Here is a 15,782-nt window from a genome sequence, read left to right as displayed (position 1 = left end):
GCGGCTGGCAGCTCCGAGGTGCGTGGATCTTCCGTGCGGCTTCCGAGGCCCCGGAGGTGCCGCCACTTGGCACTCAGCCAGACTATCATCTCCAGCAGCCCTAAAAAGCACTGTGGAAGAGTGGGGAATGCTGGGAGTTGCAGTTCATCGCCATCTGGGAAAACATGACTCTCCAAAGATCAATCCTTCCTTCCTTCATTCCTTCCTTCCATCCATCCATCTCCTTCCCTTCCCCTTCAATCTTCCTTCCTTCCTTCCTTCCTTCCTTCCTTCCTTCCTTCCTTCCTTCCTTCCTTCCATCTCCATTTCCATTTCCATCTCTATCCCTTCCCCTTCAATCTCTCTCTCCTTCCTTCCTTCCTTTCTTCCTTTTCCTTCAATCTCCTTCCTTCCATCCATCTCCATCCCTTCCCCTTCAATCTCTCTTTCCTTCCTTCCTTCCTTCCTTCCTTCCCCCTTCAATCTCCTTCCTTCTCCATCTCTTTCCTTTCCCCTTCAATCTTCCTTCCATCTCCATCTCCATCCCTTCCCCTTCAATCTCTCTCCTTCTTTTTTCCCCTTCAATCTCCTTCCTTCTCCATCTCCTTCCTTTCCCCTTCAATCTTCCTTCCTTCCTTCCCCTTCCCTTCCTCCCAACATTTTTGAGCAAGGAAGAGTAAGCTTCTCCAGCGAGCATTGTTATATTGTTTTTGTGATTAATCACTATGCTTTAATTATGTTCAATTGGTAACAATGTAAATACACCCTGCATATCAGATATTTACATTACGATTCATAACAGTAGCAAAATTACAGTTATGAAGTAGCAACGAAAATAATTTTATGGCTGGGAGTCACCACAACATGAGGAACTGTATTAAAGGGTCACAGCATTAGGAAGGTTGAGAACCACTGCTCTAGGGCATTTGGAAGGCAATTGAATTCGCATTTTGGTGCAGAAGCATCAATAGTCAACAAACTATCCAGCTCAACCAGATAAAGAATGTGTTGCAAAACAAAATGGGGGGGGGACACCACCAGTTTTTAAAAACAAACCAATAAATAAATGCATGCAAACCAAAAGAAGGCTGGATAAGAAATAAGACCAAGATTGCAAAGTGCTGCTGAGATATGTGGAATTACTTTAAGCAAATTCATCTTTCGCCCTTGACTTTGCTTGTCAGAAGCCAGCTGGGAAGGTTGCAAATAATGATCACATGATCCTGGGATGTTGCATCCATCATAAATATGAGCCAGTTGCCAAATGCCCCAATTTTCATCACGTGACTGTGGGGATGCTGCGATGGTCATAAGTCTTTTTTTTTTCAGTTCTGTTGTAGATGAACCCCAAGGACACAGAGGCCCCAACAACTCTCTAAAATTATGGAAATGACCAGCTGTCTGCAAGGAGTATAAATCCTTCCATTCCCCACCATCCAGTCAGAGCGGAAGAAGCTTCTTGGATGAGAGGTGAAAAGTCTTCAAAGAATAACAAGAAAGTCCAGTTGCCTCTTGAAAATGCACTTTTGGGACAACTATGACCTGGATGACTGAGAATCTCCACAGACATGTTGTAGCTGAACTGTAGCTAAACGAATGGTTGTAAGTCAAGGATTATCTGCACAACAACAATATCACATACAGTACCATATAGATCAGAGATGTCCAACCTTGACAACTTTAAGACTTGTGGACTTGGAGCTTCCGGTTCCGGTACGCAGCAACGCCGGTTGTGTCTGGGTACTCGTCTCCAGTCTGGCCGGGTTTTCTTCGTTGGTAGACCCCTTAGTGGGTCGAAAGTCGCCCTGGAGGGGCGACCACCGTGGAGGAGGCTTGCTGGGGACTGCAGGAGAGTGGCAGCTTTTCCCATGGCTCCAGCTATTTCCTTAAGACCGACGGAGCAACGAGCATCCTGAAGATGGTCGATTACTGTGCTGCACCAGCCAAAGTCACAATTAAAACTAAACGTAATAGACCCACTGCGGAGGATTCGGGTGAGACCTTCTTTGCCCGTCTCTTTGCCCTAATTGGTTTTTTTATTGCCTGTAAAAGCTTGTTTGGAATTACTTCCCTGTCTGGAAAAGCAGCTTCTGTATGTGTGGGAAGAAAGGTGCTGAGGACAAAAATTTTAAAGACTACATTTTATTTGCATTCAGTTTGGGATACAGAAAAAAAATGCTTTTTCGAATTGTATTATTATTTTACTTTGGAAGACTATTCCTTTTTCCACGTTTTCCTTTAAAAGATAGAAAAAAGGAAAAAAAAGGTGTCTGTAAAAGTTTTTTTTTATTTACTGAGGGCATCTAGTGGTGAAAAATTAATATTGTAACTGTGATCATTCTTTGGAGAGAAGGATCTGACCTTCAAACTATTCCTGGAAAAGATAAGCTGATGCAGCTGTGGGAACTGAAGGGGTGGACACTGCTTAACTACAGTTTTGCTAAAAAGAATAAAGAAAGGATTTTCTTTAATTACTTTCAAAATGGAAAAATTTCACTCTCATTTAAATTGCAAGCTTATACTGGAAAAGATTTATGAGGCTACTGAAGAAATATGTGCCATAAGGAAAAGGATTACTACAGAACGAGGAGCCAACTCTACCCCAAACTCTCAAATTGATTTTCAGATCACATCTGATTATTCTACAAACCAAAACATGCCAGAAGAGGAACTAAGGGAGATTAAAGAGGAATTTGCTACAATGAAAGAGATTTCCACAAACCTAAGAGCCAGAAACTCTCCTTTAAATTTTAAAATTGACTCTCAGACTACATTTGACTATTCTACAAACCAAAATATATTAAAAGATGACCTCATTGAGAATATAGAGGATCAGAAAAAGCAAAGATTGAGATTTGAACCTTTAAAGCAGCGAGGCTTCAAGGATAAGAGAAATAGAGGTCCAATGCAGAGGATAGGAGGCCTCTCACTGTCTCAAATGGTATTACAAGTAACAAAGAGAGACCTATCAGATGAAAGGGATGCTTTGTTGTGGAAACCTACTTGGCATAAAAAGAAGCCTAGAATAAGACTGAAAAGAGAAACTTAAAACTATATATACTAGATTTAAGGCATTTTAGAACTATGGATTGATTTAAGGACTAAGCTTTTGAGTTAGAAGTAAGAAAAATGGGCGACTATTAGAATATATACATTAAATCGAGTAATAATGTATTTTTTTGAATAATAGGTTTATTTGTATAAAAATTATCATGCAATGGAATGAAGAAAACTGAAGAGATGCTTTAGATTGGGATTGAACTAATAATTAATTGATGTTATTTTAATAAGATGTGTTTGTTTGATAATATGGAGGTTATTAGGCTTGATAATTAATTGGATGAAATCAGTACCTTGTCTAATGGACTTAAAAGATTTAAGGTTGATATTACTTTGTTAGTTTAAAGAAATTGATTGATGGATGGATTAGATATGTATAGGATAGATCAAGATTTTATTTTAAGTGGGAGATATTAGTGGAAGATGAAAAAAATAAGATTTATGATAAAATTAAGGAATTAGGATATATTTGGAAGGGATACCTGAACTGGAAATGTGATTATTTAAAATTAAATTTGATTATGGTATTGTAATTGCATAAAGCTCTAAAACAGGTTTAGGATTAATAGAAATTTAAGTTAGAAATAGATTATTTTTAATATATTAAGCTATTTGAGGGAAATAGAGAGAGAATACTTAATGTACTGATTGAATTATTTATATATGTTTTGTTTTTGGATTTTTAATTACCCCAGTACCATGGTGTGTCTTGAGCACTTTGTCTTAAGAATTAAAAAACAAATAAATTTTGTTTAAAAAAAAGATTTGTGGACTTCAACTCACTGGAATATAAGAAGGAGGAGGAGATAATTAGAGTTTCAAAATTCCGTTATTATTGCTAATCTCAATAAAAATAAAGTCTTCTTGAGAAATTCATTTCCTGGTCTGGACTATCCAGTACCTTATTATTTGGATAAAAGATACTTTGAGGTCTCTCTGGGGGCTACCAATCCAGCAGGACTGGCACAGAAGACTAGAACAATACTCAACTGAATGAGCAACAGATTCTGCAAATGCAGAAATGGGCTTAGTATATCTTCAAGAAAGTGAAAAATTACTCAAGAAAGAAAATGCACAGTTTAATAACTAGTTTCCAACCAAGAAGTCTAGCCATCATAGTTGTGGCACACGATTTAAATTTGTTTGTTGCCCAAGAAATGTATTGGTTCATATCCATGGAAATTCTCAGTCATACAGGTCATGGCTGTCTCAAAGGCAACTGGACTGAGGTTGAGAGACAGGAAGTATATTCTCAGGTGCAGTAAGATGATCTTTATTGTATTGTATTGGTTCTTGCCTTTCAAAACACAATCCAAGACTCTAAATTTACTCCTTCAGTATTTCTCAACCTTAGCTACTCTACGATGGGTGGACTTCAATTCCTGGCTAGGGAATTCTGGGAGTTGAAATCCACCCCTCATAGAGTAGTCGAAAAATATCAACTTCATCCTTAGCCATCAATCACATTTAATATTTTTCCCCTGCAAATTTGAGGAGATGGGAATAAGATTCTCATTTTTTAAAAAAAAAATCATTTTTCAGAATGCCTCTTCAACACCACCTGAAAGTTTGCAAAGTTTCAGCAATCAGCTTCTGTGAATTTATTAAAAAATAAATACCTCTAGCTCATGGAAGATCACCAAAATCTTCTGAAGCTTTAAAGGAGCTTGTAAAATTTCAGTCATTTAAAAAAAAATCAACCTTTTTTCTCTTGCAGTGTTTTTGGCAGCTCTTGCATTCTGATCCCTAAGATAAAGGAAAATCAAAGTGTGCACAATAATTGACAACACTTACCTTGAATTAGTGAGCCTCAAAAGGCTCCTTTCTGTGCTTAAGTGAATAGGATTACCTCCCAGGGGATGTATCTGAGTTTTCTCTATAGAGTAGCTTTGTCCTATTCATCGTCATCATTTTTGCATCTATAAATTTCCACAATTTGGGTTGTGGCGGAGTCTTCTCTGGATTCAGGTAGTCCTCAACGTACAATCACAACTGCAACCAGAATTCCTGCTGCTAAGCAAGTGATTAAGTGAGCCGCGGCTGATTTTTCAAGCTTTTGGGGGGAGGGACTGGTTGTTAAGCGAAATTCCAGTTATTAAGTGGATCATGTGTCAAACAGCAGAAAAATCAGGAGATTCAGGCTGTTCAAATGAGTATAAAAGATTTATTGCCTATCTGGGGGATTCCTAGACACGCAATTGAGGGCATTTCTAAGGGGATGAATTTTGATAAAATTTCGTATAAAGAATTATTAACTTGGCATTTAAAATCTCTAGATGTAGTAAGGCAAGAAAATATTCTACAGTCATGGTTTCAATATTTACAAATAGTGGACAGGTGGACTGTAGATAAAAAAGAAGGAATAACACTAGGAGATGGAAATCTGGTTATTCAGATTAAAGATCAGAGTCAGGCCCATATAAAAAGAATTTACAATGCTTTAATAGAATTAGACTCTGAAACAGAATTGGTTAAAGACTGTATGATTAAATGGGCTCAGAATATCCAGGATCCGATCCCACTGGACTTATGGGAGACAATTTGGATTAAAAATGTTAGATTTACACAAGCTCAAAATTTGAGGGAAAATTTTTATAAAATGTTTTACAGATGGCATTTAGATCCTAAAAAATTATCTTGTATATATCCAAATTTACAATCCAAATGTTGGAGATGTGGTAATATGGATGCGACATATTTTCATGTTTGGTGGAATTGTAAAAAGGTAAAGGCTTTTTGGATTATGATTTGGTGGAACATTCAAAAGATTTTTAAAAGGAAGATAAAGTTCACCCCTCAATTATTCTTATTGGGTATCTTTGTGGATTTAAATGACAAAGAAACTACTTTAATGTTGAATTTATTAACTGCAGCAAGGTTATTAGTAGGCTCCTATTGGAAGAAGGACTCGTTGCCTACTTTAGAAGAATGGATATTTAAAGTTTCTAACTTTGCAGAAATGGCAAAAATTTCTGCTTATTTGAAAGATCATACACAAGAAAGATATATTATTGTATGGAGAAGATGGATAGATTATATTCAGAAAAAATATGGGACTATAAAGTTTCATTTATTTTATGAGTAAATTTTATAGTAATTGTTGTAGAGATTTGTTTATATGACTTAATTTAAGGGAAGTTAAAGGTTAAGTATGATGTTTTTTCTTCTCTTTTTTCTTTTTTTCTTTTTTCTTTTCTTTTCTTATTATTGTTAACTTTCTTAATAATAACCCTGGGAAGTGAGGGGGGAGGGTTGAGGGTGGGTGGGTGGGTGGGTAATGATAATACAGTCATGGTAAACGCTTGGGCATTTCCCCTATGCTGCGTTCATGTGTGTGAGAGGGATGAGAGGGGAGGAAGGAGTAGGGAGGAAGTAGGATGGTTAGAGGAGAAGGGGAGGGGAAGAGAGTAGGAAGGGAGGAGAGAAAGAGGAGGGGTGTGGGGAAGGTTAGAGAGGGTGGACGCAGCCTAGGGGGAATGGGCAGGCGGTACCAATGGTTAGGAATTTAATTGTATTTTGTATGAATAAATGGAAAATAAAAACTTTAAAAAAAAGATTTATTGCAAGCTTAAGCTCTCTACAGCAGGTGTCCCCTACCCCTGGTCCATGGACCAGTACTGGGCCACGGCCTGCCAACAACCAGTCTGCACAAACAAGCAAAGCCCCATCTTTGGGATGCAGGCAGCACACAAAACCATGCCCCCTTTGGTCCACGGAAAAACCTTTCTCCACGTAACCGGTCCCTGGTGCCCAAAATGTTGGGAACCTCTGCTCTACAAAAATCTGACCATCTAACAGTCAAGGGAAACAAGCAGGAGATAAGGAAGGTGTTGAACGTGAGTTTGACTTAGATAGGTTGTCTTACCTGAACGCCTTTTCTCAGCATGATGATGTAGCATCCACCGGTGGGTAATCTCAGCCTTCCTGCTCAGTTGAGACTAAGGTAGAACTTTAGCCACACCTCCCTTGGGTGGTCCTTTTCCCAGTTTTGATGAGGCGAAGCATCCATGATGAAGTCTGACACAAAGGCTCCTCCTGCAATTATACCTGCCTAGACTGATTGTTAAGGGTGGGTGTGGATGCTACATCATCATGCTGAGAAAGGGCATTCAGGTAAGACAACACCCCTTCTCCAGCATGATAGATGTAGCATCCACCGGTGGGACATACCAAAGCCACCCATGTCCCTGCTGGGAGGGAAAGTCTAGGCCTGTGATCCGTGTGAAGAAACTACTTGCTGCAAAACCCTTCTGCCGAAGGAGGCATCTGTTGCAGCGAACTTATCAAGTTTGTAATGCCTTATAAATGAAGAGGGGGAAGACCAGGTGGCTGCCCTACAAATCTCCTCAACAGAAGCCTGGGTAGACCAGGCCACAGACGTGGCCACGCTATGCGTCGAATGAGCGGTAATGTTGGCAGGAACCAGGAGAGACTGAACCTTATATGCATGAGAGATGCATGCCCTGATCCATCTTCCAATGGTTGAAGATGACACCTTCAGACCCATGGAAGAAGGTTGGAAGGACACGAACAGTGCCTCCGTTCTGCGAAAATTTGAAGTTTGCTTCATGTAGTGATGCAAAGCCCTGCACACGTTTAATGTATGCGACAACTTCTCTAGATGATGTGATGGGCGTGGACAGAAGTCCGGAAGAATCAGATCCTGAGACCTATGGAACCAGGTATTGACTTTTGGAATGAAAGACAGATCCAATCTGAGGACCACTCTATCATCCAGAAACATACATAGGTCACTCCTGACCGAGAGCGCGGCCAGTTCTGAAATACACCTTGCCAATGTGATGGCTACCAAAAAGGCTACCTTCAAAGAAAGAAAGTGAAGTGAGCAAGACCTAATGGGTTCGAACAGTGACCCTGTGAGGACTTGCAGCACCTTTGGTAAGTCCCATGTGGGATATCTATGTACCACAGGGGGACTAGTGTTAACTGCTCCCTTAAGGAAAGCCGTGACTGCCGGGTGTTGTGATAACTGGACCTGATTTTCACATGTGAGCAAAGTGGACAAGGCCGCAACCTGTCTGTGAATGGTATTATGAGACAGGCCTTTGTTCAGGCCCTCCAAGAGGTATTCTAATATGACAGGAATGGTGACCGCCAGAGGGTCAATGTTCTGTGTGCTATACCATGCGCAGAAATGTTTCCACGTGGCATCATAAATCTTATTGGTTGAAGGATGTCTGGAGGCCTGAATTACAGCAATCACTCCAGAAGAATAGGACTGCCTAGTCAAACTCTCCCGCTCAAGTGCCAAGCGGCTAATTGAAGCCACTGTGGTTCTGGGTGTTGAAGTCGTCCCTGACTGAGTGAGATACGATCTGGTGGGATCTTCCACGGTGGGGAGATCGACAGATCCACGAGGTCGGCAAACCACCGTCACCTTGGCCAGTGTGGGACCAGTAAGATTACCTCTGCCTGCTCTAAGAGAAGTTTTCGGATGATCGCTGGGATCACTGGAAGCGGGGGGAATGCGTAAAGTAGCCCCCTGGGCCACGTGCTGTGGAGAGCATCCGTTTCCTCCGCCCCCGGTGATGGGAACCTCGTGAAGTATCTGGGTAGTTGGGCGTTTGTCGGTGAGGCAAACAGATCCACCTGAGGATGTCCAAATCTGTCCGATATTTCCCTGAACAGGGTTGGATCCAAGCGCCACTCTGCATGGTCTACCGTCTCCCTGCTCAATGAATCGGCTTGGCGATTCACCTCCCCGGATATGTGTTCTGCGCTGATGGACTCCAGATGGGACTCCGTCCACAGACCCAGGGCCAGAGCTTCCTGCATGAGGGATCACGATCTGGTCCCTCCCTGCCTGTTGACATGAGCTTTGGTTGTGACATTGTCCGTCATTATCAGGACGTGTTTCCCTGCCACTATGTTGGAGAATTGGCAAAGTGCCAGGTGTACTACCCTGAGTTCTAACCAATTGATGTTGTGTACGAGATCGGACTGGGACCATGTGCATCTGTATGTGTGCGCCCCATCCGAACAGGCTGGCGTCCGTGGTCAGTGTGAGCCTGTGAGGCTCCTTGAAAAGCGACCCCCGGTTCATAGCTGATGACGCCCACCATTGGAGTGACAGCAGTGTGTGATGCAGAACCCTCACCTTCCGTGTGGATGCACTCATGTTCCGCTTCTGGAAGGGAAGTAGGAACCACTGGAGAAGTCTGGAGTGTAGTCTGGTCCACAGAACTATTCCCAGACATGAGACCATCTTTCCCAACAGCTGAGATAGCTGGACCAGTGGGACTACCTTCTCTCTCTGGATCTTGTGAACTAGAGATCTGATGCAGTCCTTCCATTCCTAGGAGGGATAAACCCTGCATAGGTTGGAATCTATCACCGCCCCTAGATGTAGGATCCGAGTAACCAGAGTCGTGTGGCTCTTTTTGAAATTCACAGAGAAGCAATGCATCTGGAGTGTATCTATTGTAGTCTGTAAGTCTCATTGGGCAGAACGGAATGAACTGGACTGGATAATGATATCGTCCAAGTAGCATTGCACTCACACCGGCATCAATCTGAGATGGGCCGCTAATACCACCAATATCTTTGTGAACACCTGAGGGGCCGATGAGAGGCCGAAGGGTAGAGCCCTGTATTGATAATGCCGGTGCGCGTAGCAAAACCGAAGGAATCTGCGGTGATGGGGTCGGATGGGAACATGAAGATAAGCCTCTGTCAAATCTATGGAAGAAAGGAAATCTCCCTTTCTAATGCTGGCCAGAATGGATCTGAGGGACTGCATCTTGAACCTCCTGTAAGTTAGGAAGTAGTTTAGTCCCTTCAGATCCAAAATCACCCTCCAACCCGAGGCCTTGGGGACCATGAACAGAATGGAGTAAAACCCCTTTCCCCTTTGGTCCAGAGGCACTGGTTCTATGGCCTCTATTTCTAACAAGTGGGATATGGCCTTGGATACTAACTCAGCCTTGCCTGCGTGCCTTGAAGATAGGCACTGAATGAAGCGGTCTGGAGGAATGGATATGAATTCTAGGGCTAGACTGAATCTTATGGTCTCCCTTACCCAGGTATCGTTGGTGGTGACCTCCCAATTGTCGCTGAACAAAGCTAAGCAACCGCCTATAGGAGGATCCAACTTGGCGTCACTTAGACTTCCTGTATGGGCCGCCCCCAGCCCCTCGGAAGGGACGCTTAGATTGGAATTGACCCCTGGTTCCTGAACTTTGGTGGTCCTGTTGCGATCCTGTCTGGGGGAGAAGGATCGGGAACCTCTTGGCCAATCCCAGGACTGCCCTGTTCGAAAGGGCTGCCTCCATTCCCAGGAACTTCCAGCACGAAAGGACTGCCTGCGAAATTCCTGTTGGGGTCTCCTATCCGCCTTCTTGGAGGGGTGAGCCAAGGTCTTTTGCTTGTCCTTCCCCTCTATGAGGTACAGTTCCAGGACCGGACCAAACAGGTGAGTACCACTATAGGTGGCAGTAGCTAGGCGCCACCTTGATTTTAGATCAGCCCTCCACTGTTTGAGCCACAACAGTCTGTGTGATGCTAGCGTGGCCGCAATAGATCTAGCGGAATACTTGGTCGAGTGGAGGGATGCATCTGCCATATACTCCACTGCAGCCACTAGCTTACGTAAGGTCTGTTGTGCATGCACCTGATCTGGAGGAATTAGAGCTTGTAACTCACAGAGCCACATAATGGAAGTCCTCGCGAAAAAAGACGAGGATGTTGCTGCCTTGATTGCCCAAGCCGAGGTCTGGTGAGCTCTGCAGAGAGAAAACTTGAACCTTTTGTCTTCTGCTTTAAGAGCTTCCACCATATCTCCAGGAATCGTGGATGTGGAGAACAGTGAGGTTAAGGGAGTGTCCACTGTAGGTACCTCTAGGAGGGAAGAAAATGCAGATGAGACGTTGAACAGCTTCTTTTCCATGCTATTGGGTGGAGGCAGAGTGCCCAATGAAGCCCACTGCTTCTCCACAGTAATGCGGAAAACAGCCGGACAAGGGACCTGTTTTTCCTCCACAACCTGTACTGCAAACAGTGGATTGGACTCCTGTGCAGTGGAGGTAGATGGTTTAGGCTTCTGTTCTGTAACCAAATTGGCCATAGTGCAGGCCTTTAACAGTAGTGACCTAAACAGGGAAGGATCAAAAATGTTGGAGTCGGATCCGGGGCCACCTCTTCATCCTCTGACATAGGTATGTCAGTTGTCTCCAGGTCCACAGACTCCACTTCACCTAGCTGAAACGAAGTCTCAGAAATACCCGAACCTGCTAACTGGACATGCCCAGTATGACTTATGGGCAAGGGTGGAGGAGGCGGTAACTGTGAAGACCTTTGACCCATGGAAGATGTCATAAATTGGTCAAAGGTCTGGTGCATAAATGTCTGGAACTGCTGTGCCCATAAGTTTTGCTCTGCAGAACCAATGCCAGCTGCAGTGGCTTCAGGAGTCTGAGGGGTGATGGGAGCAGAAGAAACCGAAGGAGTAGGAGGAGGAGGTGGAGGAATAGGAGGGAGGGGGGAGACCAACCTGCTCAGTTCCCTCTTGAGGAGACCAAGCTCTGGGAGCTTGATAAGATGGCACCAGTGGAGGCTCAAATGGTGATCTATCCAGTGAAACAGGGAGAACCACTTCTGTTTTGCTGAACCTGAGCCTTTGAACTCTGGAGAATTCTTTCTCCAGTGCCTGATGTCTCCTCGAGGCCTCTCGCTCAGCAGTCTTGGAGGGTTCTTTGGTGGTTAAATGCTTGGTCTTAGCCTTTTTCTTTCCCCCCATGCTCAAATCAGAAGATCTGCATTTAGATTGTGTGGGGGGAACATCAGAACCCTGCAATGTCTGAGGAGTTTCACTATCTGCCATTGCGCCCTGAACAACCGCAATGAAAAACAGCCAGACAGCTCCCTAGAACTGTCCACTTAGGCCCTGCGACACAGCGCCGTGAACTAATAAGAACAGGTCTTCCAAAATTCTCCCTTAGAATTAATTCAGCCAATAGTATGTAGTGATCAAAAGTTATCTCTTAATGAGGCTCACACCTCCTTTCTGGTGAATCCTTATAGGATAATGATATTTAAATATGTTTTATAAACCCCCTTGAGAGTCTAGCGTAGCCGGCTACTGTAAAGAGAAAACGGCCAGATCGAGGCCTCAATCCACGTTGCTTCAAAATGGCGGCCACACCCAGTGTAGGAATCAAAATGGCAGCCGTTAGTCTCTTGCCGCCCAAAATGGCGACGTCATAGAGAATTTCAATCAAGCCTCCGCAAGCCTCCTTTCTGCTCTCGGAGCCCAAGGGAACTTTAACAACTGAATCTCTATTTCCCCTTTTTTATTTATACGGCAACAAGACTTGCAGATTACGTTGCGCAGCCCTCACTGTGATCAGATCCTTGTCGGAGCCTCGTGGTAGGCAGGCGGCAGCACAGCCGGCCGTTCCGATCGCTTCCCGAAGCACCGACGATGGAACCCCGTCATTTTTTCTCATTCGGAAACCTCCGTCGTTGCGAAAGACAGGTGGGGAGAGCTGAATTGACGAACTCCCTTGCGCGGCTCCAATCAATCCCCGGAGGCCAGGCAGACCTCCTGGCAAGATAGCTCTAACTCTATCTAAATCCTTCTAACTTAAACAACTACACTGTCAAGTAAATAAAGTAAATTCTAAAACAAAAACTCACCGTTCCTATCCTAAAAAACAACTCTTTGAATTATCCTAACTGAGGAGCTACAAATTTTGTGTCCTACTGAGCTGAGACTAAGACAAAACTGGGGAAAGGACCACCCAAGGGAGGCGTGGCTAAAGTTCTGCCTTAGTCTCAACTGAGCAGGAAGGCTAAGATTACCCACCGGTGGATGCTACATCTATCATGCTGGAGAACTCTTGTGGGCACACAGGGACTTTGACTTATGACACGTTGGACCCCCTCCCTCGGGCTCAGCCTGCTTATCTCCTGCATCATGTGGTTGTGAAGCAAATCTGACTTCCCTCATTGATTTTACTTGTCAGAAGCTGGTTGGGAAAGTCATAAATGCAATCACATAACTCCTGGACACTGCAACCATTGCAAATGCTTGCTAGTTGCAAAGCATGACCGTGTGTATGCTGTGGTGGTTGCAAGTGTGAGGACCAGTAGTAAGTCACTTTTTTCAGTGCCATTGTAACTTTGAATGGTCTCTAAACAAATGGTTGTAAATCAGGGACTGTTTTTTTTTTACAATTTTGCAAGCAATTCTGGGAAATTTTACTACTTTGAAGGATGACATACAAATGTTTTAATAATTGTATGCATTTTTAAGGATGGGCAAGGTTCACCATAGATTTGTTTTGTTCCAAGAAAAGGACTTACAATTACTGTTTACATCCAAGAGTGTGGCATGTGAACAGATTAGGAGAAAGAAAGAACATGTTAAGATGGATGACCGTGCTCTAAGTTGCAGAGTTTTAATTATCTGCCTGTTAATTCAAGTAGAATTAGAATGGATTATTAGATAGCCTGTGTCTTATGGGTACTGAATAATGGTGTGTTTTATTACCGTTACAATTGCTTATTTTTTATTAGTGTCTCATGCTTAAGCTGGCTTTGTAATTGACATGACTGATGAAGAAGCACACGTAAGCCATGTTTGTTTATTATTGCTATTTGACAGACTCTTCTGAGCTTGGAAGTTATATTATTTTTAACAATGCAGTATATGCCATCTCCTACCTAGGTACTGCAATAAATAGACCCAAAGCTACTCTTCAAAAGATGATCAAAGATTAGCTGTCAACCTTCAAGGTCACAAGAAGATCATCTAGAACCTGCCTGCCTACTTGATTACAACTTCCTTAACAATCTTCTACACACAAACCCAGAGATTTCTGCTTACTGATATATTATTGGGAGACACTGACCAGATTTATATATCACAACAATGCAGGATTTGTACAAGCCACTGTCTTAGTTCACATACTCCAACTGAACAAGTCATCTTTTTACTTAGTGCAGGGTTTGAACTCAGTTAAAAAATGCAAGATTTTGTATCAAATAGCAGCAGAGTGAAATTTGATGCATTCATGGCACACACAGAGAGAAGGTAAATGAAAACACTGCAGTCCTCACTTTCTTCTAGGCACAAGCAAATAATTTTTAATCCCACCATTATGTTTTTAATAACTCAAGGCGGCAAGCATACCTAACACCCCTTCCTCCTATTTTCCCCACATCAAACCTGTGAAGTAAGTTGGGAGAGAGAGGGGGGGACTGGCCCAAAGTACGCGGTCAGCTTTCATGCTTAAGGCAAGACTAGAACTCACAGTCCCCTGGTGATTCATGCCTAAATGGGAGTAGAACTTCTAGTCTCCTAGTGATTGGCCCAAAGTCACTCAATTGGCTTTCATGCCTAAGGTGGGACTAGAACTCACAATCTCTTGGTTTCTAGTCACTAGACAAAACACACCCTGGCAATGGAGTGGTTTTTTACTGCTTTCTGAGTTAGACCACATCAGGAAACAGACTCCGACACATATACTGGAATTCTACTGATATAGGCTATGATTACACTATCTTGAAAGCTTGACGGAGTTTCCCTTCCCTCTCTCTTATACCAAAGAGAATTAAGGTAAAATCAGTTTAAGTTTCTTTCTATCATTCTCTTCCTTTTGAGGGCTTAAGTGATATTTTGTTAACTACTACCTTCCATTTCCAAGATCATCTCGGTGGTTCACTAGAATAGGTTTCACGATGTTCCTGATCTCACCTCCGTTCTTGGGTGGTGTGCCACTCTATTCCTGGAAATGCAAAATAGCCAATGAAGGATCAAAACGAATAAATTGAAGGATGCTAACATAATCCCATCAGGCAGCTGCAATGGAGCAAATTAGATGCAGACAATCTGGCAATCTCAAAAAAATGTGGACTACAATTCTCACAGCTTTTTGCCACAGGCCGTGTTAGCTGGGAAAGCTGAGGGTCAATGCTTCTCCAAAACACCAGGTTGGCAGAACCATCAACAAATGCCTTCTGCCAAGAAGCTTTGGAAGGAGAAACAAGAAATATTGATTTTATCCAACTTAAAAAAAAAACCCTCCATCCAACAGTCAGATAATTTAGCAAAACCTCCAGTGAAAAAAGAGACAGATGAGAAGTTCACTGTTTAGACACCTAAATTCTACAGCTGTTTGTGGTTTTCTGGAGCTGGTTGATTTTCTTGATGTTTCCTTCTTGATAATTATCTAGGATTTCTATTTTGCACAGCCTCACGTTTACATTAGTCCATCATCGTTGTGAAAACGGTAGAACCTGATTCTGTATTAGCCCTTGAATGGAGCCCTTGTAAGGTAAGATTCAGAAAGAAGCGGACTCACTCAAAACAAGACTGAGAGCCAGTGTAGTATAATGCTTAAGATTTTAGATTTGGATCAAGAAAAACCTAACTGTAACCCTAATGTTGATTCTCCTCAATCATAGACCCCATTGGGCTTAGTCCAAGCTACTTCATAGGATTTGGGAGGAACAGAAAAAAAATGCAATTGTAATTAATAGGACAAGAGAGTTGGAAGGGACCTTGGGGTCTTCTAGTCCAACCCCCTGCTCAAGCAGGAGACCCTATACAGTATCAGTGGTGGCGAACCTATGGCACTAGTGCCAGAGGCAGCACTCAGAGCCCTCTCTGTGCGCACACATGCTGTTGCCCTAGCCCTGCCTCCCCCTGTAGCCCCCTCCTCACCAGCAGCCCCCCCCAGAGAAGAGTCACCTCCGGGTGCAGCCCAAGCACATGGCAACTG

General features: G+C 43.1%; 1 protein-coding gene across 2 annotated transcripts in view; it reads right to left on the bottom strand.

Annotated features, from left to right (window-relative positions):
- Positions 1 to 15,782, bottom strand: part of PTPRU (protein tyrosine phosphatase receptor type U) — a 691,901-nt gene that overhangs the window by 579,660 nt on the left and 96,459 nt on the right. Inside the window, exon 2 of one of the 2 annotated variants that reach the window (XM_039334369.1) lies at positions 14,692 to 14,786. The exons of the other annotated variant lie outside the window; for it this stretch is intronic. Within the exon in view, the coding sequence (XP_039190303.1) occupies positions 14,692 to 14,710 (19 nt within the window). The 5' untranslated portion in view covers positions 14,711 to 14,786. The remainder of the gene's footprint in view (positions 1 to 14,691; positions 14,787 to 15,782) is intronic. 2 annotated transcript variants of the gene reach the window in all.

This window comes from Crotalus tigris, unplaced genomic scaffold (assembly GCF_016545835.1).
Source record: "Crotalus tigris isolate CLP2741 ecotype Arizona unplaced genomic scaffold, ASM1654583v1 scf7180000017628.32516253702:7417878, whole genome shotgun sequence".
NCBI classification, from domain to species: Eukaryota; Metazoa; Chordata; class Lepidosauria; order Squamata; family Viperidae; genus Crotalus; species Crotalus tigris.
This window is presented reverse-complemented; position numbering and strand designations above follow the sequence as displayed.